This window comes from Alosa pseudoharengus, unplaced genomic scaffold, assembly GCF_046254945.1.
Source record: "Alosa pseudoharengus isolate Yale_2024_CS ecotype anadromous, Long Island Sound unplaced genomic scaffold, YU_APseudo_1.1 YU_APseudo_1.1_scf_6, whole genome shotgun sequence".
NCBI classification, from domain to species: domain Eukaryota; kingdom Metazoa; phylum Chordata; class Actinopteri; order Clupeiformes; family Clupeidae; genus Alosa; species Alosa pseudoharengus.
In genome coordinates, this window is record NW_027468848.1 from 39774719 (window position 1) to 39796419 (window position 21701).

A 21701-nucleotide genomic window follows, 5' to 3' on the forward strand; every position below is an offset into this window, starting at 1 on the left:
TCACACTTGTTTCACTTGCTCCAACTGGGGGGAGTTGAGGCTGCTGGGAACTGGTGTTGTGGGAACAGCACTAGAGAACCCTTCAAGGTTATCTTTGCGTAAATACCTGTGAGTAGTCATAATAGTATCACATTCAGGACTAAAAGCAGGCTGATTTGCATGTTAGTTTGACGACATAGTAAATCGCAGCATTTCTAGCTGGCTAATGTTAGCTGCTAATGTTAGTTAGTTAGCTTCGTCTGCAGGGGACATTAACGTTAGTTTGAACGTTTAATGCCAGTTGGTAACTTGACTGCAGTGGGCTCCGTTTGTGGATTTTTGTTCCTTTTGTTAGATAACGTAGCTCAAAAAATGTGTAATGCATATATGTTGTTGTGCATGACTCGTATGTTAACGTTGTTAACTTACATCAATTAACATTGCTTGGGGCAACACCAGCGCTTGACGCTCTTCCTGTGAAGAACATCTGACAGTAGTAAGCAGCTAATGAAATGGTTTACTTTAGCCCAGTGTTGCTGAAACGTTAACGTCTTAATGCCTTTGTTTGTACTTGACATGACGGGAGGACTTGCGTAGCTAGTAGGCTACGCTAACATTTTGAAAAGACCCATGTTTAGTGAAGGACACAGTGATTGACATTTCTCGTGTCTTTTCGTCTTCCTTTTCGGAGGGACATGAAAATAGGGAACCAATGAGCTGCGAGATAAAATAGAGTGGGCGGGCCGGGGCAGAGCTAGTTTCACGTGAAGGGGAGTGGGGAACATTTGTGGTATGGACACAAGGTCAAAACATAGGCGTGGGGTGTTGGACTGATTCCTTTTAGTTCTCCCCTACAGGCATTCGCAAGTGAGTATTTATCTGGTTTGGTGGTGATTCTTTATAACACCCCTGGTTAGACCAAATTCCAGCGATGAAACGCATGTTATAACGATAGCTTAGCAGTTGAACTATGCTACATAACGTTATGCATTACTTTGCTCTCCATTGAGAAATTTGCGAAGTTGGCTGGTGAGAAATCATAATGTGAAAAGCAAGTCTGAAATACTTGTATTTTCATTTACAATTTAACATAAAATACTGTCTTCGCTATAATGTTTAACGTTATAGTTCAGTTTGAACAGCACGCCAACTAGCAATTGTTTCCTGGACCTTGGTTGACGTTTTCTTTTTAATTATCATCAGCTTCAGTTTTCATGTATGTGCCATTGCCATGTTGATCGATGTAACGTTTCATAATTTGATGTCATGTGTTTCTGCGGAAGCGCTTTTCCATAGAATAACTGAAGTACTTGAGCCATAGGCAATTTTGTCCTGCGTTTTCTTTCTCAAGTGTCTCCTAGTCATGTGTATTCTGATCGTGGCTTAGCTGTTCCACACTTGAAGTAGAATATTGATTCAATATGTAAGAGTACATGACACATAAATTGTATATATCATTTATTTACAATTAAGCGCACAATGTGTTTAATTACAGTTGACCACTGTGTCTAAGCCAAAAAACAAAAAAAGAGATCTCAGTTTTAAGAGCAAGATGCTTCATTTGTTGTGTTTTGGTTTCTTCATTTGTTGTGAGTTTATCTTTGGGTAGTGAGTGTCTTTGTGACTTGGCAGTCATTGCCTGGTCATTATTAACTTAAGCCTTGATCTGCTCAAATTCTGAAGAAGTCTTCTGCATTTACACGCTCACTTTGTCTATGGATGATTGAGGGATTAAACTGTTCATATTATATCTCCCACAGGTTCCAAATTTAAAACCAGAGGACAGGCACACACACCCACTAAAAGAAGGTGCCTTTGAGAGACCAGCTTTGTTTTGACGGGAACTAAAGCAACATCCGCCTCGTTGTCTGTCCAGACAGAACAGAGGTTGGCTTGCAGTGTTGAGTGCTGTGGTTGTATAAAGGACTACAATGCATCGTTTAAGGACTTGTGCTACAAGGCTGCGGCCAATCACATCCTCTCAGACTGCTCAGAGCTCATCACAGCAGAGGCCAGCCGTTCTCAACAGGACACTACAGTCAATCAGGCGCTACACTGCACCTGTGGCTGCTGAGCCATTTCTGAACGGAACAAGTTCAAACTATGTGGAGGAAATGTACTATGCATGGCTTGAGAATCCCAAGAGTGTTCATAAGGTAGGTAAAGTATGGAATACAGAAAATTGGAGACAGTCTCACGAGCTCCCTGTCCTCTTGCACCCTACCAGTTGCTTGTGATTGTTTACCCACACTATACCAAACTGTACAGTATAAAGAGAACTGACGCTATGACGTGGTGTTGCAATGGTAGCAATTTCCCCAGATATCAATCTTACCAGTGGTGACCATAGTATTGGTTTTCTTAATCTATTTTAATAACTAGAGACTAGAGATTTATTTTAACATGGGTTTCCTCTATAAAAGAGAGCCGCAGTTAACTTCACAGCCTGCATTTAAAATCCCTAAAGTCACAGACGTGTCTTTGCTTTACTTTTGAGGCAAATAAACATCAATCTTTTTTGTTGCCAGCCTTAGGACATGAAGCATATACTGAGGTTTTGTCTCACTATTACACCTGACTGGTTTGTGTCATGCGGCTAAGCTGCTATACCTTGCAGAGAAACATGTTAAAACAGCTATAGCCGACATTCAAAAGCAATTGATTATGTAGATACGACGCCATATGTCACACGCAATGCCACTTCAAAAGATTGTTTAGAAACAGAAATCACTATCAAGAAATCGTAATGTCACAGTGACAAACTTGATTTTTAGAAAATATCTTCACATTGCAGAATTTTTCCACAGATGCCCAAGACGTACTGTACTGTCTCATGCATGGTCTGTGTCTTTATGCTTGTTGCAGTAGAAATTACCCATCTGGGACAAATAATACATTGAAATTTGGTACAGAACCCACATGCTTTACAGGAGGGGCCACATACTCCAACATAGATTAGTTTGGTTTCCTCAGCCTGTAAGTACAACCAATGAGTGCACCAGTTTTTAGTGCTGAGGGGAACATTGTTGCCCCTCTCCAAGTCTCTCTGAGAAACAGGACATGATGTTTTTCCTAGCGTGCAAAAAGGTTATGATGACTGAGGTCCAAATCTTTTCCATCAATCAATCATTTCCTCTGTTAAGGAAGTTATGTTTTCTGTGTGGATTGTCAGTTTGCAAGTCTGTAAGCAGGAATGTCCAAAGATTACTTTCTCTATTTTAATGATTCTTGGTGAAAAGGTGTTTCATAAGGTCATAGAAGAATCCATTAAGTTTTGGTGCAGATCAGTTGGACAGGTTGGCTCAACCAAATCAGTTTCACTTTTACTATCATTGCATTTCACTTGACAGTTCTTCTCTCCAAATAATTTATTTTCATGTACAATTTTGTATCCTGTCAGTGAATTCATTACTTTGCAGTTTTGCAAATGCATTTTTCCCCCCAAGCATTTTTACTTATTTTAAAACTGTAATAGGGTCTGTACCTAATAATATACTAAGAACAAAGCATGATAGATGATGTAGCCTGATTTGCAAAAATACAAAACAAAAATGATATATCGTGCTACCCTAAATCATTGGATGGAAATTCCTTATAATATGACGACCTTATTGGTGACATTTTAAAAGTTCATTTTTTAAGGTTTTTGTTAAAGTTTACAAAGTTCTAAAATGAAAGTAGATTAATACAACATAATATGTATATAATTGTAAGATTAATTTTATGCCATTTATGTATCATTGCATGTAAGGGAGAGGTAAACATGTCATTCTTCATTCTATTGCAGGGCTGTACAGTGCGACATATATGTCGCACATGCTACAAAAAAATGTGTTTGTGCGATGGATGATTTACCAACGTAGCACTGGTGCTACAGTAGGCCTATACAGTTTTGCTTATGGCAATACAATGCATGCGTGTGAGACTGACAGGGAGGCTACAGCAATTACCTTCTACTGTGATCAGTGCAACTGGCTACACCAGATGTCATAGCGGCTCGTAGGCTACGTTAAAAAAAAAATAGACCCGTCTTCTGTTTTTGCGCGTCGCGAACGGAGCTCTTCGTTACGCGCCCAGTGTAGGCTCCCGGTGAAACGCTTGTTTGTTTGTTTGAGGTGCGTATGTATAGACTACTTCTGTGAGAGGGGAATCGATGTAGGCTACTTTGATTTCAACTTATTTGCAGTCTACGCGATTAAAAACTATGTCTACTTGTTTGTAGGCATAGTATCCAAACAATCCAACTCCAAATCAAACAACACCTTAATTATCCTCGCGAATCAAACAAGTGATGGCTATGTTTAGCCTAAAGCGAAAGTATCTTCCGACCGGGCCGGGCTGAGGTGATTAGATTAGGCAAGCAGAGGTAGAAGTTTGTGGCAATCGCCTTGTTGCTTTGCATTTTTAGTTCAGTTTAAAACGAACAACTTATCCAAACAACACCATTCAGATCTAAAACTTAGAAGAAAAAAGTCCACCGGGACGTTCGCTTCTATCTGTCAAATATGAGCCCACTTCATGCGCAACAGTCTCGCTTAGTGCTTAATAACCTTTACAAGATCGGTTCCGAAAAAACCTTCACGACACTTTAATTAGCCTACGACTGCGTTAGCCACAGACCTTCAGCTATCTTTAGTAGGCTACCTATTGTAGCCTATGTGTATGGAACAGTCTAGGGATGCATTTGACATGTCAGTTAGCCTACTCATTTGCACCACTGGTTAGATGTAATTAGGGTATTTCACTCGTGCAATGACAATAAGGTTGAATGTAGGGTTACACTAATCTAAAAACTTAGAAATATGAACTAAACGGGAATTAAATCTTAGTGGAATAAAATCTTCAGCATATCTTGTACTTGAACTGACTTCCAATCCATGAATAAGAAAAATTAACAAAAAATCAATGTCATGACCTGTCTTCCTGATACCCATTGAAAAGTCTAACTGCATGGAACTGTCATGGATTTTTTTTTTGTTTTTACAAAAACACAACAACCAAATAACATATCATGCTGATAGCTTTTGTTCATCTCAAACACAATGTAGCCAGGTGAGATGTTTACAACTACATGACCTTTTATCAATCCAGTTGCAGTAGGCCTAGATCCCAAACACAATTGATGAACTGTGATGAACTGATTGTTTTTAGAGATTTTAGAGGTTTTATATCGATGCTACAGAATTTGTGGCTGGTGCTACAAAACTTTTAACCTCTGTAGCACCAGTGCTACTTGCAAAAAAAGTTAACGTACAGCCCTGTATTGACTATGTAATTGACTTTTAGGCCTACAATATGATAATGCCAATTACATTGCTGGAAAACCTTTTCCAGTATCATTGTCAGATTCATTATATGCTCATATGAAGCACAGATGACCACACATTTCGTTCCCACTAGCTACTAGTCAAGTCAAGTCATATTTCTTTTTAAAGCGCATTTAACATGCACATAGTGCAATCCAAAGCGCTCCACAAACAAGACACATAACAACAAGACACAAGATGCCGGATGGAGCGGCGTAGTCGCCAGCGTACCCATGACATCAAGACAAGACAAATACATTTAAAAAATAACAAATACAAAAAATGCCGGACGGAGCGGCGTAGTCGCCAGCGTACCCGTGACACCAAGACATACAAGACAGACAACAAAACAAATAAACAAATAAAAAAAAGAAAATATATTTTAAAAGGGGAAAAAGTGATGTTAAAATTAGTCCAATTTCCAAACCAGCTGAAAATGTCCAAGGGCAATGATGATCCGTGAAAACTGCGCACAGAGCTGTGTCTTCACAACCGATGCAATGCCAACAAAGTTCTTTAGCAACTGACCAACCCGGTGAATTCACTGGCAGTCTACTACGTAGTTCAGTGATCTGATCTGGGACTTTATTTGGCTAGTTTCAAACCAAAACTCCAATGCATATTTAATTGTAAAGTATTGGCTCAACATCTGTTGTTTAAATGTGCTATGTAAATAAATTACCTTGACCTTGACTGTAAGTAACTAACACACAGCTTGTTGTAAGAATGATTTTAAAGCAAAGTAGCATCTTCAAGACTTGTGTTTTATATTGTGCTATTCTTGTTTGTATGCTCTCCATGTTTCAAGTATGTTTCATAAATTTCACCCCACAATATTAATTGTGCAGCCAACTAGCTACTTTACTTCATATTGACATAACAAATTAGGGCTGGCCCGTACCTGTATGATATTAATTAACTAGCTGACTTTATAATTGATCAATGCAGAACTTAATCAATGTCCAAACGAATTTAATTGCAGCCTTTTATTGTGACCATTTGATGTGAAGATTGTGATTTGAATGCTGAAATAGTTTATTTTGTAACTTGAACAATTCTAGCACACATCCTCCACACTGTAGAGCTCTATTGACCTTGGGAAAGAAAAAAAGTTCAGCATGTGACCTGTGCATTGCAAGGTCAAATTGTTTGAGATCTTCTGAGTAAAAATAGCATACAGCAGCACAGCCATAAAAGCATGTCACAATGTCACCTACTCTACATGTTACTGGCAGCAAATTAGACGTTTTAACCAGGTTACATGCTGCTATTCCGACATGCCGCTACTTAGACATTGGCGTCTAATTGTCGAAGTGGCGGCATTAACATTAATTTTCAGGCGTCCCACTACTGCGACATTTTTTTTTTCATTGTTGGAGTAGCGGCACTTGACCTTTTTTCAAACGTCCTGTCATTCCGACACGAGGTCATTAACAGTGCTATAGCCAGGATTTTTCAACGGAGTGGACTTTTGCGAAGTAGGCCTAGGGTGGGCCATTATTTTTTTTATTCCAATATGGGCAGTATAGCCTAGGCCTACAGTAATCGTCCCAACTTTAAACAACACACGATTTCATCACAGCTCAGACGATTCATGGCAAAAAACAATAAAAGGCTACATTGATAAATAGCAGGGGCATCGACAGGATTGGATTCTGTAATAGCCTACGCACAAGAACTTTAACCGAATGAAACCGAAAGGTTAGTCGCGTCTTTAAGAGTGCGCCTCACACACACCAGCTCCGTTGAACATCAATGTTCAATACATATTTTTCGTGTTTAAGAGCTAAAACAAGTTGATTAGAGAGTCACATTTAAAATGTCGGATAGTCTAAATTATAGCCTATAGCGCATGCATCTCAGAGGAAGAGATTTTGGAGAGAGAGAGAGAAGATTTAACCTAGGTGATGATTATTTGTGTCTGGTGGTAATTAGACTTGAGTATAGATACCTACGAATTGTTTTGAATAAAAAAAGATAAGACAACAAATGAAATGTACCCTGCAAGGCGAAACCAGTCGTTTTGGTAAAATTTACAAAATTAAGTTATACTCACACGAACGGCCATAAACTAAACTTTCCAATAATATGCATATCGAGGGTATTGCAAATAGTATTGGGTATTGGATAGTCGCCGACCCTCATTAGATGTGGATATTTGGAGGTTAGGATAGCCTTAAAGAAACAAGGTTATCGCAGTTGCTGTGAGACATACGGCCGTTCTCCAGTCTCTCTCAAAATCAAAACACACCCAATTCACGCTTGGACTTTTCGATTATGTTTCTAAATGTTGGGACTGATGGACACTGAACTCTGGGGGTTATTTGAACGTTCGTTGTGAAGTGGTTTACTGTAAAAGGAGCGTCGGATATCCCGCCTGTCTTTGCACAATTATAGGGCCATAATAATGCATGCGCTAGCCTAGAGTCGAGAGAAAGAAGACTAAATAAATATGCAGACGTGTTATGTGTAATTCAACAACTGCACGCAAAGATATATTCCTAGCCTACATTATTGTGTAGTAAATTGAGTTTATCCAACCTGCTGGCAAGCCAAAATGCGTTGCACATGGCTTTATCATTGTCCTCTAAAATGCAATATAAGCAACTTGAATATATTGCACACCCAGTTTGAACACCATGATGGACACTGAACTCTGGGGGTTATTTGAACGTTCACTGAAGTGTTTTAGGCTACTGGAGCAAGAATTCCGCCCGTCTTTGCGCAATTGGCCATTGATTGACGGCCATTAATGAATTAAAGGAACACGCCACCCAAAATCAGTAGTGATATATATTCTTACCATAACTTTCACGAGTTGAGTCTACCTCTCCCGCATCGGTAGGTGCACTCAAACGCTCTGTCGCGCGGCGAGAATGTGTTAGCATGTTGCTATGCTAGCGGGCTCTGCCGTGGCTGTAGAGAGAGGCACATAGCAGTATTCAAACACCTCCACGTTTTACCTACTTAAATACAGTTGGACGAGTAGTTGATGAAAAATGTTAGGGCACACAACATGAAACGTAACGATTTTCCAAGCGAATAAACATGAGAACTACAATGTGTGGCGCAATAGCACTTGGGAGTACTTCGACCTAGTGTGGTAATATTATTAACACCTAATTGTAGATCCTATCCACCACAGAGTTTAGAATCCATGCTGGATCGACCCTCAGCCTCTCCCTCCCCTCTGAGCGAGAGAGGCACACACACTAGAGATGCGCTGATGGGCTATTATTTCAACCATAACTGCATAGCAAAACTTATCATCCATCAGCCATCCATCAGCACCAAAGTTTGTTGACCAATTTTCAAAACTGCACCTGCCCACCATCCGCTGGTTGTTTTAATGTAGGCTATATGGGTGATGCAGCGCTGCTGACATGAGGCTAGAAAGCCCTTGCCTGTTCTAGAAAGACTGATCTAATGCAGCAAATATATTAAAAGGCAAAAGTCGTACATTGGCTAGGCCTATCCCCAGAATATCAGCAGCAAAGTCTCTGTCGCGCAAAACAGTCTCCAAATAAAACGCACATCGGCCTGTTGCCTATTCTGCCAGCTTGTGACAATATATCGTCCAAAATGCTTGATTGCATTGCATTCTCCACATTTTTAGCTACATTTTCATGTACCACATCAGCATTTTTGTTCAGTGAATCTTTTGTAAATTGCTTTACAATTACCGTCGGGCCTATAGGCCTATTGCCTGGCTTGCCTCAGCTTCGGTCACGTCCTTTTACAATTTTATCATTGTAATAAAAAACGCAATTTGCCACATAATTTCAGCATGCTCCTGGCCTACTAATTAATGCCTATTGTACTTTATTTTTTGAAAAAAGAAAGAAATCCTTGATAAAATAACAAGGCATTCACATTATAGGCTACTTTACACACTGTTATGTCAGGTTGACTGACAAGCCTGTTCTGAAGACTCCCATTCATTTCTGTCTTTTTCAGACAGACATCGCAATTCATTTTATAGCAGGCCATCGGACAAATATGACGCCTCGATATTAAAGAAACTCCGACTCCATTCATTCTGAAAGTCCACCGCACAACAATGCAACGTGCATGTTCACATTTTTAGTAACAACCGCCAAACTTGCTTGCTTGCCTTACACATCTAAGTTTTCCGACTATTTTTCTTACCTTCTTTTTCCGCTGTGGATGTTAGTGAGTTTGTAGAAGTTTTAGCTCTTACGTTCTGAACATCTCGCACTGCCATCGCCCGATGTCATTTCTTAGTCATATCACTCTCTGTCTCTTTTAAATGCCTATTCCCTGAATGGTAGGCTACAATTATGTGTTTTATATATAGGCTAATATCTAAACAAAATAACCCAGGCAGTCTCATCTAGGATATAACACAGGTTGAAGTTGGTTCTATTTAGGGAGGTGAACATTTGTAGATGACTCAGAAATGACATCGGAAGACAAGGAGTGAATATGGCAAGAGGCAAGCCGAAGTCTGCTGACAAGGGCCCGACGGTAATTGTAAAGCAATTTACAAAAGATTCACTGAACAAAAATGCTGATGTGGTACATGAAAATGTAGCTAAAAATGTGGAGAATGCAATGCAATCAAGCATTTTGGACGATATATTGTCACAAGCTGGCAGAATAGGCAACAGGCCGATGTGCGTTTTATTTGGAGACTGTTTTGCGCGACAGAGACTGAGTTTGCTGCTGATATTCTGGGGATAGGCCTAGCCAATGTACGACTTTTGCCTTTTAATATATTTGCTGCATTAGATCAGTCTTTCTAGAACAGGCAAGGGCTTTCTAGCCTCACGTCAGCAGCGCTGCATCACCCATAGGCTATAGCCTACATTAAAACAACCAGCGGATGGTGGGCAGGTGCAGTTTTGAAAATTGGTCAACAAACTTTGGTGCTGATGGATGGCTGATGGATGATAAGTTTTGCTATGCAGTTATGGTTGAAATAATAGCCCATCAGCGCATCTCTAGTGTGTGTGCCTCTCTCGCTCAGAGGGGAGGGAGAGGCTGAGGGTCGATCCAGCATGGATTCTAAACTCTGTGGTGGATAGGATCTACAATTAGGTGTTAATAATATTACCACGCTAGGTCGAAGTACTCCCAAGTGCTATTGCACCACACATTGTAGTTCTCATGTTTATTCGCTTGGAAAATCGTCACGTTTCATGTTGTGTGCCCTAAAATTTTTCATCAACTACTCGTGCAACTGTATTTAAGTAGGTAAAACGTGGAGGTGTTTGAATACTGCTATGTGCCTCTCTCTACAGCCACGGCAGAGCCCGCTAGCATAGCAACATGCTAACACATTCGCGCCGCGCGACAGAGCGTTTGAGTGCACCTACCGACGCGGGAGAGGTACGACTCAGCTCGTGAAAGTTACAGTAAGAACATATATCACTACTGATTTTGGGTGGCGTGTTCCTTTAATATAGGTGGCCTGCACGCGCAGAGTTTGTTTGATGCATGGAGTTTCCGACCGTTTTCCCCTGAGAGCTTAGAGAATAAAATGAGGAGAGCTACCTGTGTTTTACATATAATGTGTAACATTTATTCACATGGCCAGTTCAAAATCACCTAAGGTTTTGACTGAAATGTGTGCCGATATCAATTATTGGGAAAAACATTGTTTGGAGTGGATGGCGGGTGGATTGTTGATGTAGCTGCAGGTGCAGATGACATGACTCATCCATGCATCTATGTTGGAATTTGATAGGATACAGGAACTGAGATAAATTGAAAATGAGGATTGGTAATGTCGGAATAGCGGTACTAAAAAAAGTCGGAGTAGGGGCATGTCTAAATAGAGGCATGTCGTAATAACGGTATGTCGTAATAGAGGGTTGTCGTAATAACGGGATGTCGTAATAAAGAGTGAACCCCATTTAACCAAAGCACAAAACAACAATGTCCTGTGTAACTACAGCCTGATAAAGTACTTTTTGTTTTACTTTCCAATACAATAACTTGAATAAATTGCTGGTATAATAGAATGTAGTAATGCAGTGTAAATATCGATGTGGTGTGGATTGGTAGTTGTACTGAGTAGCGAGTTTTGAGGCAAATTCTGACTCTGGCCTACCACAGTGCTTGAGCATTAGTATACTTGATAAGTTGGGCCTAACAAAACAAGCAAACAGTATGTTACCTTCATTCTGTAATGATGTGTAATGAAAGTTTGAATACACATATATACGCAAGTATACATATTGGGCCAGTTTCCCTTGCACTGTATGATCTTTTTAGGTGTGCTTGTACGATGGACATACTGTATACCGGATTTTTGGTTGATTTGACCATCAGTTAACTTTGAAACAGGCACTTTAGATAGACAATAGCAATACATCATAGGAGTGATTAACGTCAAAAAATCTAGACTGGAGTAAATCAACATTTGACACCTCCGATATGTTAGTGTTCTAAAGACGTCAAATAGCCCGTTATAGTTACATAGAGCATATAGTTATAGAGCAACTTGCAGGCTGATTTCAAAACTGAATTTATACATAATCTTGTCTGAAAATGTCTTTGAAAATGTGTATGTACAAATTGATGTTTTACAAAACCTGTGAACAGTAATTCAGAAGAAAGTGTACCCATTTTAAGCAGGCTTCTAAATATGCCTCTCCCACCCACAAATGCATCATATTACGTAGGAGAAGGTAAACATCTTAAATTGGTGCTTGAGCTCTGCTGTCATTGTGGGTGTAGTTACTAGTCTGGGGTGCGTTTCCCAAAACCATAGTTGCTAACCTGTTGGGAAATTGCATTGCAACCAACAAAGTTGCTAACTTAGTTAGCAACTATGGTTTTGGAAAATGCACCCCTGAGTAGTGGTTCATAATGGTCAATCATTGTGTTTGTGCAGGTTGCACTAATTCTAGCCTGTCGATATATCATGTCCATCATTTTCCTAAGAAAGGCAAGGGTTTTCGTGCTTGGGTGTGTTTTGTGCAGGTAGCCTAAATAGAGGGGACTTCACCGTCTCATCTGTCACAAAACGTTTACGTGCAGATTTATTAAGTTAAACGATATCAAGATAATGTCAATAGATGTAGACACAGTGTTAGCCATTGTTATCACTGAGTGACTCACCAAAACTCTAGGGGCCCTATCATGACAATCAAAAGCGCATCGTCACTCGTCAAAAGCTTATTCAAATTTAGTAGGATGTCCAGTCCACATTGGGAGGGTTTTTGTTATCAAACATGCGTGGTTCCTAGGTTTTTAATCAGTCATGGGTGTGTTTGGGGCGTAACATCATTTAAACCAATGAGAATGACATCTGTCATTCCCTTTAACGGCGCAAAGCGCAATGTGAAATAAATGCATCGGTATTTTGACATTCAACGGCGCATTTGAAGGAGGCTACTTGCGAGACCGTATGGAATAGTCATTCCACTAAACCATGCTTTACTAAAACCTAGCATAAAGTAGCCTTCATGCATTTGCACTCCTCTATTATTTGAATATATTATTGGCAAAGTGAAACTAACTTCACCATGGTGTCAGTCAACGACAAGACAGTTATATGCAGTTACTTTCACTATTAACTGACAATGGGTTACCATCAAAAACATAGACTGGAAAAAGCAACACTTATCCTAATATTGCTCAAATGACTGAATAAAAAAAACATTTATCCTGCAGAGGAGTTGCTTATATCTCGTGACAGTGCGTCATCAGCTGTGCTCCATACGTGTGTCTCGCCTCTCCCCTAATCACTTTTAACCGTCATTACCAATTTGCAAATGATGGTGAATAACTACTCATCATGAGATGTACAGTATTTCGTAATATCTTTATTTTAATTATGTTTCCCATTATAGTCGTGCAATTTGTAATGTTTTGCATGGACGTGCGGTGGTGTGCATTCATGGATGATAGAAGGATGGTGCATTGTTTACCCACCTGAGTTTTACGCCATGCGCCAGGGTGCAAAATATGGCCCTAGGCCGCTCTCCTGCCCGTCGTTCCTTCCCCATTTCTCTCCCTGGCCCCTATCTCGCCTAGGTTGCTCATAATTAAAGGGCTGTGGCCTGTCACAGGTGTTTTTGTTGTTTCTAATCTCCTTTGAGTCTGTGTCAGGATCCATTACACCATTCATTGAACTTGACCTGTTTACCCTGTTACCTCACTTCCGGTTAGTGGCTTATTAATTCAGAAGTTATTTTCTCACAATTTTCTCACAATATGTTGTTTCTGGCGTAGTTATAATTTTTTAATAATCTAGGTCCTTCATCATTTATCTACGCTATGCTTTATAGGAGTTTCCATCCTGCAAGTTGTTCTTTAAAAGCAGAGTTGTAGTCGATGAAGAGCATCCGTACATAGGTCTTTTTCTTATCTAGGTGAGAGAGAGCACAGTGTTCAAAGCAAATGCTATTGCATCGTCTGTGAACCTGTTTGGCCTGTAGGGAAAGTGGAGTGGGTCTAATGTAGAAGACAGGGAGGATGTAATATGATCTTTAACTAACCGCTCAAAGCACTTCCATGACAACAGAGGTGAGAGCAACAGGGCGGTAATCATTAAGGCAGCTCACTGTTAATTTCTTAGGAACTGGAATGATGGTGGTCCTCTTGAAACATGCAGGGATAACAGACTGAAGCAAAGGGAGACTAAAGATGTCCGTGATGGGATGTTGTCAGGTCCTTGAGCTATATGTGTATTCACCCTCCTAAAGGATTTACACACATCTCTTTCAGATATCTGAAATGGGCAGCAATCTTGCTGTAACAGAGACTCTGGGCCAGATGTACGTACATTTGCGAACATAGCGTTATTAGCGTCATGGAAAAACCGCAGATTCCGAACGCTGTCAGACCCAAGTTTCCGTCGTATTTATCAAACTAGTGTAAACTGTGCCTTTCTCTGCCTTTCTCCGCCCATAAACGCAATTTACGAACGTCCACAACTGAATGGCAGATCCTATACAAGCGCAGTTGAATGAAGTTAACTGATGACAACATTATAAAGAATCAAACGTTTAGCCATCATGAAATTATACCATACATGATAAGATAATGGAGCAGGGACAAGCAGGGAGATAATGAAGATCAGTAGTTTTATTCAAAGTACTTGTGCACGTAGGCTATGGAAAATTGGTCAAATCTAGCAAGTAGGAAAGTTTAAGTGAATGACGTGAAAGTGAAAGTAAGACATTCAAAAGGCCAACGAAAGTTAAGGTTGCTTTTGAAAGTACAAATACTTACAAAACTGCACCTAAATAGCGATTCTGTTGTCTTTGAAAGGTTCTCTTATTGACGCATTGAACTGCAATTTGGATTAACACCTGCTTTTACAAGGCGGAAGTATTTAGGCGCAGAATAGACGTGTGCTTAGGAGCAATCTTTGTACATACCGCGAAATACATAATTAAGCGCTCTTTATGCTTCTCCTCCCATCTTTTTACGCTAAACTCCCACTTTCCCCTGGATCCTCCCATGAATGCATATAGCATAACATGAAAAACGCAATTAGCCTTGTTCAGCTCCCGCGACAGGCAGTTTGCACTTTTACATCATTGCGGCCTGTTTGTACATACCTCGCAATGATTTTACACGCACGTTGCGAAACAAATACGCCTGAAGTGGGCGCAAACGCGTTAGTACATCTGGCCCTCTGTTCTCAAAACGGGCATAGAGGGAGTTCAGCTCTTCTGCAAGAGAAGCAGACACCTCCTCTACTCTGCATCGCTTTCCTTTGTAGTCTGTAATTGTCCTTAGCCCATTCCATGTGTCCCTGGTGTTAGAGCCACTGTAGTATGACTCCACCTCAGTGCTTTAATCAGAAAAAAAAAAAAGAAAATAAATGTATTCCCATGTATAGCCCTCCCCTGTGTATTAACCTCATAGCAGAAGACATTTGCAAAATCAATAAATCTTGGTTAATAGACAGGAAATTATACCTTGTGAAGGATGCTTTATGTGCTTAACTGTTAATATTCCACTGGGCAAAGATAACAACAGCAAGTTCTGAAACTTGGCCTGAACGTTCCTCGCTATGACGTTAATGCCGAGGTGGCATTGTGGGCGGGATTTAGTCACAGAGGGACTATCAGCCTGATGATGGGGAAGCAGATGTTTTTTTTTTGTGAAGCCCCAACTGTTATCTCGAATATTGCCTTATCTTGGCCTGGCTCGATATAGGATTTGCGGCTATTGTTTTCAACCTTTGGTTACACTAGTCACTTGTCAAAGACTTACATCAACAACAACTGCCTAAACATTTGCATTTACATGTATTCATTTAGCAGTCGCTTCATATGTCAATTATATTACAAGGGCCTGAGCAACTTGGTGTCAAGTGCCTTGCTCGAGGGCACAACGGTGGAAGCCGGGAATTGAACCCACAACTTTTCAGGCTAGTACCTGCTATCCCAGCTCCTTAACTTAACTACGCTACCACTGCCCACAGCTCTGTACTGAATGACATTTTTAAAAGGCCATAGGAACTGTAATTCAGTGGAATAAAATAGTCAGAGATGTACTTAATTTATATGAATTATATATTTAAAGATGTGTACCGGTAGTTTATAATGTTCAAAAATGATGTAGAAGTAGCAACAGAAGGTGAAGAAACAACTGATTTGACATAATGTCAACAATGCCATTGCTTTGTGTTGTCCAGATATCCACTAAAGTTGGCACCCAAACCAGCTAGTGTTGGGCTGACCTTGTGATACCACTTTGTAGCACGTTTGGCACTGTATTACATTAGGGCTGCACGATATTAGGAAAACATGCGATATGCGATACCATTATTGAGTACTGCGATAACGATATAATTTGCGATATTTAAATATACTGCTCAATAAAGGTTTTCCACACATATTTTGAAACCTTCCACCCTTTTCTCCATTCTCAAACTACATTCACAGAATGTCTGACAGTTCTTGCAAAATAAAACACTCGCCTCAAAAGTTTTACTTGTGCTCAGAACCAAACAGTGACAGAGTGATTCAGTGTATGATTGAAGTGTTCCCTTAATTTTTTTGAGCAGTATATTTAATGTTTTTTTTTTCATTCTGCTTGCTGCAAACATACACTGTAGGGTTGGGGGGGGGGGGGGGTAAATGTATAATTACAGAAATAAATGTATAATTTTTAAATAATATAAAATAGCATGTAGCCTATATGGCCTGATGAAAGTGGACAGCTAAGAGACCTACTGACTAGGTTATCGAAGTTGTGTGGAAGATCTGCTCCTAATCCTCATAAAAGACGGGTGGACAGCCAATCTGAACACTTGTGCAGCAACCAGCGGAATATTCCACATTGCCAGCCTTCGATGGGCCTAGCAAAGAAGCTAGGCCTACTTAAGCTATATCGCGGCAATCATCTCAGTCTGTAACCTCATACAGTACGCTGCGCATCCCACGTTATTAGGCTACCGGCATGCCGACTACGAGGGCAGCGGAAAGTGAAAGTAATTGGGCTGCAATCGCACAGTCCAGAAGTAGGTTAAACAACTTTTACAAATAACGAATCCTGATTACCTCTGTGCTGCTGTCTGGGGCTTTTGCTAAATGCAAATCATGAAATACAAGCCTTACAGACAGTGAAAGACAACTTCTGATATAACGATAACGAAAGAAATTGTTTATTTTAACACGGTGGAGAAGGACGCATTTGCGCATTTGTTTGTAACACGGCATCCTTCATAAAACCAAAATATTCCCATATAACAGACGTGCTTTTCCTTTTAGTCACTAATTCCTCTTCACCCAAGTGTAGCCTACCTCGATCGACTCACTATTTTCAGCCATCACGACTTAGCTCCCGCTTTAACACCTAAAACACCACACACCTAAACTGGTAGGGGACGGGCTTCTTGGGCTGCATGACCGCATCAGTTTGGTAAAATATGTTGACATTCAGAATGTGAATACACCATAGACTGTATGGAATGCGCACGGCACAGAAAATGTATCGAATTTATCGAAAATTAAGTAATCTTTGCGGTATGTCCATCGCAAGTGTTGATATCGCGATAACGATAGATTTTAGATATATCGTGCAGCCCTATATTACATACAAAAGAAGTAAATGGAAGCAGTGTTTCATACATTGACTTATTTTTGGCGGCCCACCACAAGATCAACATTGACCACCACACAATGATTTTCCAGGTTGTACTACATTGTGCTTAAATCTGGTTAGCATCATAACCACGTTGCGCTAATTAGTTAGTATAGTATTAGCTAGTAATTCAAGTTCATTCTCCAAACCTACCACCACAAATAGAATTCAATTCTGTGGGAAACACTGGAAAGAGTATAGCCTTTTTAGCCCACCTTTGCCTCTTACGCCATCTTTCCAAAACTCCTAGTGACCTTCATTATCACCATGTAATAGGATAAAATAACTTATAAAGCTGTACTGTATGGGCCTGACTAACTATTGATTTGTAAGGGTTCCCTAGTTACCTCAGGTAGCATGCATTCTAGGGGTGTAACGGTACACAGAAGTCACGGTTCGGTTCATACCTCGGTTCGGACATCACGGTTCGGTACGAGTTCGGTACAATGGAGGGAAAAGCAAAATAAAAATGCAGAAAGCATTTTTTTTTGTACATGTCTCAGGCTGTACCACCTAGTGTCATACAGTCTCTTCCCTGAGCTATCTGCAACAGCCTAAAGTGTGTAAGATGTAGGCTAAACAGTACAATAAGTACCCAGACTCCATCTGTAACTTGTAAACAAAATAAGACAATCAGCTATAAAACTGGGCCTACAGCATCTCTTATTTCTGAAAGTGCAAATTACATAGAAAAAATATTTTTAAAAATCCACTTAAGCAAGACCTTCAACATCTGTGTTTAGTTGTATATGGAAGGGTCTACAATTTGCCTCAATATTTTTTTTTATTGTGTGTAAAGTAATAATCTAGCCTACTAACTGTGAAAATATCACACTATTTTCAGTCAACAGTTTAAAAAAAAAAAAAAAACGAAATAATTGCTCCTTTCATTTCATACACAGACTACAACTAGAAGTCACGTGACTTTGCCCTTTGACGTTAACTCACCGTAGCATGGTTTGTTTATTAGCCTGGTTAGCGTTGTCACTTTATTTTACTCTATGCACTTAACACTACCAGAACCTCATGTGAGAAGTTACAAGTTACCCCAACATAAAGGTAATTACCACGCGATTTACATAGCTTTCTGTCATTACGAAATAATTTAATTTAAGCCATAGGTTTTGGCCCTATTTGTATGTGTATCCAAAGGCTGCTGAAGCGCAGGGGAAGTTTTTTCCCCTCGTTTCAGTGATTGGTAGCCTACATCATCTGGGTGATGGCTTCGAATATGTGTAGCATTTTTTCCACTCACATACCCAACAACTGCTGAACAACGCCGACACACAGTTTCATCTTATCCACCACTCTTTCGCCTGTACTAACGTTACTGTAACTGAAGTTCTCAAACTTGCGATCTTAAAGAGACTAGCGGATCCTCTAACTCTTGTGGGTCTAACCTTAGTGCTGCTAATGACTGACTGACTCGACCGACGACCTGACAAAAAAACATAGGCGCCAATCAGAGCTTCAGAGCTAAGGCGAGGCTACAGATTAGCGTTAGGTGTCGCTAAAGAACTCGCGTAACTCTCGCTACTTAACAGTAATTGCGCATGACATTAATTAATCCGCACACGAGTTTTATGTATTTTTATACCGTGTATTCTCCGTGTAAATTCATGCACCGAACCGTGACGCCCGTACCGTTTCGGTTCAATACGAATACATGAACCGTTACACCCCTAATGCATTCAATCTATTATTATTTATAATACGGCTCTTCACAATTCTAGTAGAATGCTCGATTGGCTTGAATGGGATTTTCCTAACGTTCTGCGGTCAAATATGCACCATGTAATGACCACTGTCAATGGAACAGGTTTTGTGCTTCTGATTAACGTCTTTCATATCACTCCACAAGTAGTCCGGTAACTTCTTGAAATGGAACTTCATTCAAAAGTGAAAGCAGACGGTTGATCAGCTGTGTTCTAAATACTGTTTGATTTAAGTTCAACGTGTGTTGCGAACTATTTGTTTCTCAGCCAAAGCCACGACAAAACTGTCAAAAATATTTTTTTTTGTTTTGGCAAGTAACCGTATAATAAGTGGGATAATGTATAGAACTCCGGTCATTAACAGGAAAATAAGCCCCTTCAGGGTAAAGCAAGACCCCTCCGCTGGCGTGTCAGGGTCCGGTTCGCCCTGTCGGGGCTTATTTTCCCTATAATGACCGGCATTCTGTACATTACATACAATCACGTATCTGTAGAATGTGGAACAAGTTATTTAATGCAATAAAACCAGTTCAGTCTCCCTTTGTGTCTCCCAGACTAATTATATTTTTTCCCGTTCCCAGTCTTGGGATATTTTTTTCAGGAATGCTAATGCAGGGGCTCCTCCCGGCACAGCTTACCAAAGTCCCCCTCCACTGGGCACCAGCCTAGCAAGCCTCACACAGGCCCAGTCTCTGGTTGGGGCACAACCAAATGTGGATAAAATGGTGGAGGATCACTTGGCAGTGCAGTCCCTCATCCGTGCATACCAGGTTAGACCACAACCAGGCCAGCCTTATTTATAATGAAAATAATAATTGTAATGTAATCTAGTAGTCAAGTGATGGTTAAAACATCAAAAGCATGGTTGTAGTTTGATGAACTGCTCTAGGTTTAATATTGGTAACTGCAGCTATAACTGCTCAAGGTATAATATTGATGTTAACAGTCTACAGGATGTATTTCAGTCGAACAGGGGGATATTCTACAGTAAGTTGTCAAGTACATTCAAAGATAAGTTAGATAAAGATAAAGATAAGTGGCTAAATTTGAGAATGAAGTAGTGTTCAGTGAAATTGATGATTCAGTGATTTCCATGAATTCAGTAGGTAAAATTAAAATAAAATCAGTCATGTTGAGAATTTAGTCAGATCAGTTGAACATGGCACAGTAGTCACATATTATCATATGACTGCTGTTACCTTACTTTCAGGTGATGGGGCATCACAATGCCCATCTCGATCCCCTTGGCATCAGTTGTGTAAATTTTGACGATGCCCCAGTAAATACTGGGTTCCAACATGTTGGTGAGAAATGCTCAACTCCTCTAGCTCTGCAGAACACCATTAATGAGCTTGTGTTGTGTTAATGTTGCTTTCCCTCTCCCTCCTCCTCTCTGTCCCCCATCTTTCCCTTTCATTTTCTCACAACTTTTGTCCTGTCCACTGTCCTGTTGTGACATCTGTCCTCTGACTTCATCAAAACACATCTGATGTGTTTGTGTTGTGCTACTCTCTCCCATCTCCTCTACGTTTCCCCACCTTTTCCCCTATCTACCTCCTCTCTTCTTTCTCTCCCCTTGTTGGTCGTTGTTGCATTCCGGCCCCACTTCGGGGTTTTATTCTCCTGTAGATTCGAGGGCATCATGTTGCTCAGCTGGATCCTTTGGGAATAATGGACGCCGATCTGGACTCTAGCGTTCCATCTGACATTATCACATCTTCTGACAAACTGGGTGAGGAGACAAAAGCAAGCCAAAGATGACTGATTTGTCTGAGCCTTTATGAACCTTCTCACTGCTGGATGACATGGCCACAGGGAAAGCAAGGCCCTCTGCTTCTGCTTACTGGCCATGTTTGGCCTTTATTTCTAAAGAGCAAGCCTGCTCCCGTGTTTTGCCTAGCGCAAGTCTTGCACCTGGGTTTATCACGATGCTTATTTCTTGCTAAGCTTGCCCTTTTCTATATTAGCGTTGGGCACCTTAGCTGCTGTTATGTGTCTTTTCAGCTTCAGTTCCCTTCAAGATATTGTAGTCTAGTTTCCATTACCTGCCTTCTATATTCAGACTGTACCAGTGCTCCTGTCTTTTTGGGTCCCTCTTGATTAACTCAGAGGTTTATTTAAGGCTGGAATCATGCTTGTATTCAAAATAATGCATATCTCACCTCAACTTTACAGGATTAGCACAAAGTGAAGCAAAATTTGATTCAATGTTAAACTGGGAAATGACTGAAGACTGCTTCCACTGCTTTCTCCTTTGACTGACCGTACTAATCTTTCTGCTTGTCTTGCATATTGCTGGAAAGAATTTTATTTGCACTAAATACTGACTACGCTTTCTTCATGTAGCAGCATATTTCTCAGACTATAAACACAGCAATTTATCATATTTATTCTAGTACAATACATACTCGTCTATAATGCCCACTGACTTTTCGTTATTATTATTCAGATCGTCAGCGGCAGGCCATGTCTTGATGTATGGAAAAATGTGTATTTACTCAGGTTAGTTACTAAAATACACATGCTATTACCATATAAATCTGTTAAAAAGAAAATGTTTCTTTGATAGTTACTAAAATACAACATAAATAAAGAAAACAGCAAACTCAGACGTGACTTTAAATTT

General features: G+C 40.2%; 1 protein-coding gene across 3 annotated transcripts in view; it reads left to right on the top strand.

Moving 5' to 3' along the window:
• LOC143106173 (2-oxoglutarate dehydrogenase complex component E1) overlaps nt 1–21701 on the top strand; it is a 51785-nt gene continuing 30084 nt past the window's right edge. Inside the window, exons 1-4 of one of the 3 annotated variants that reach the window (XM_076270386.1) lie at nt 1–108; nt 1740–2135; nt 19657–19845; nt 20286–20379. In XM_076270386.1, coding sequence (XP_076126501.1) covers nt 1911–2135; nt 19657–19845; nt 20286–20379 — 508 coding nt within the window. In that variant the 5' untranslated portion in view covers nt 1–108; nt 1740–1910. Of the gene's footprint in view, nt 109–746; nt 847–1739; nt 2136–19656; nt 19846–20285; nt 20380–20704; nt 20808–21701 lie in introns of those variants that run through there. The other 2 variants (XM_076270384.1, XM_076270385.1) reach the window with 2 other exon arrangements.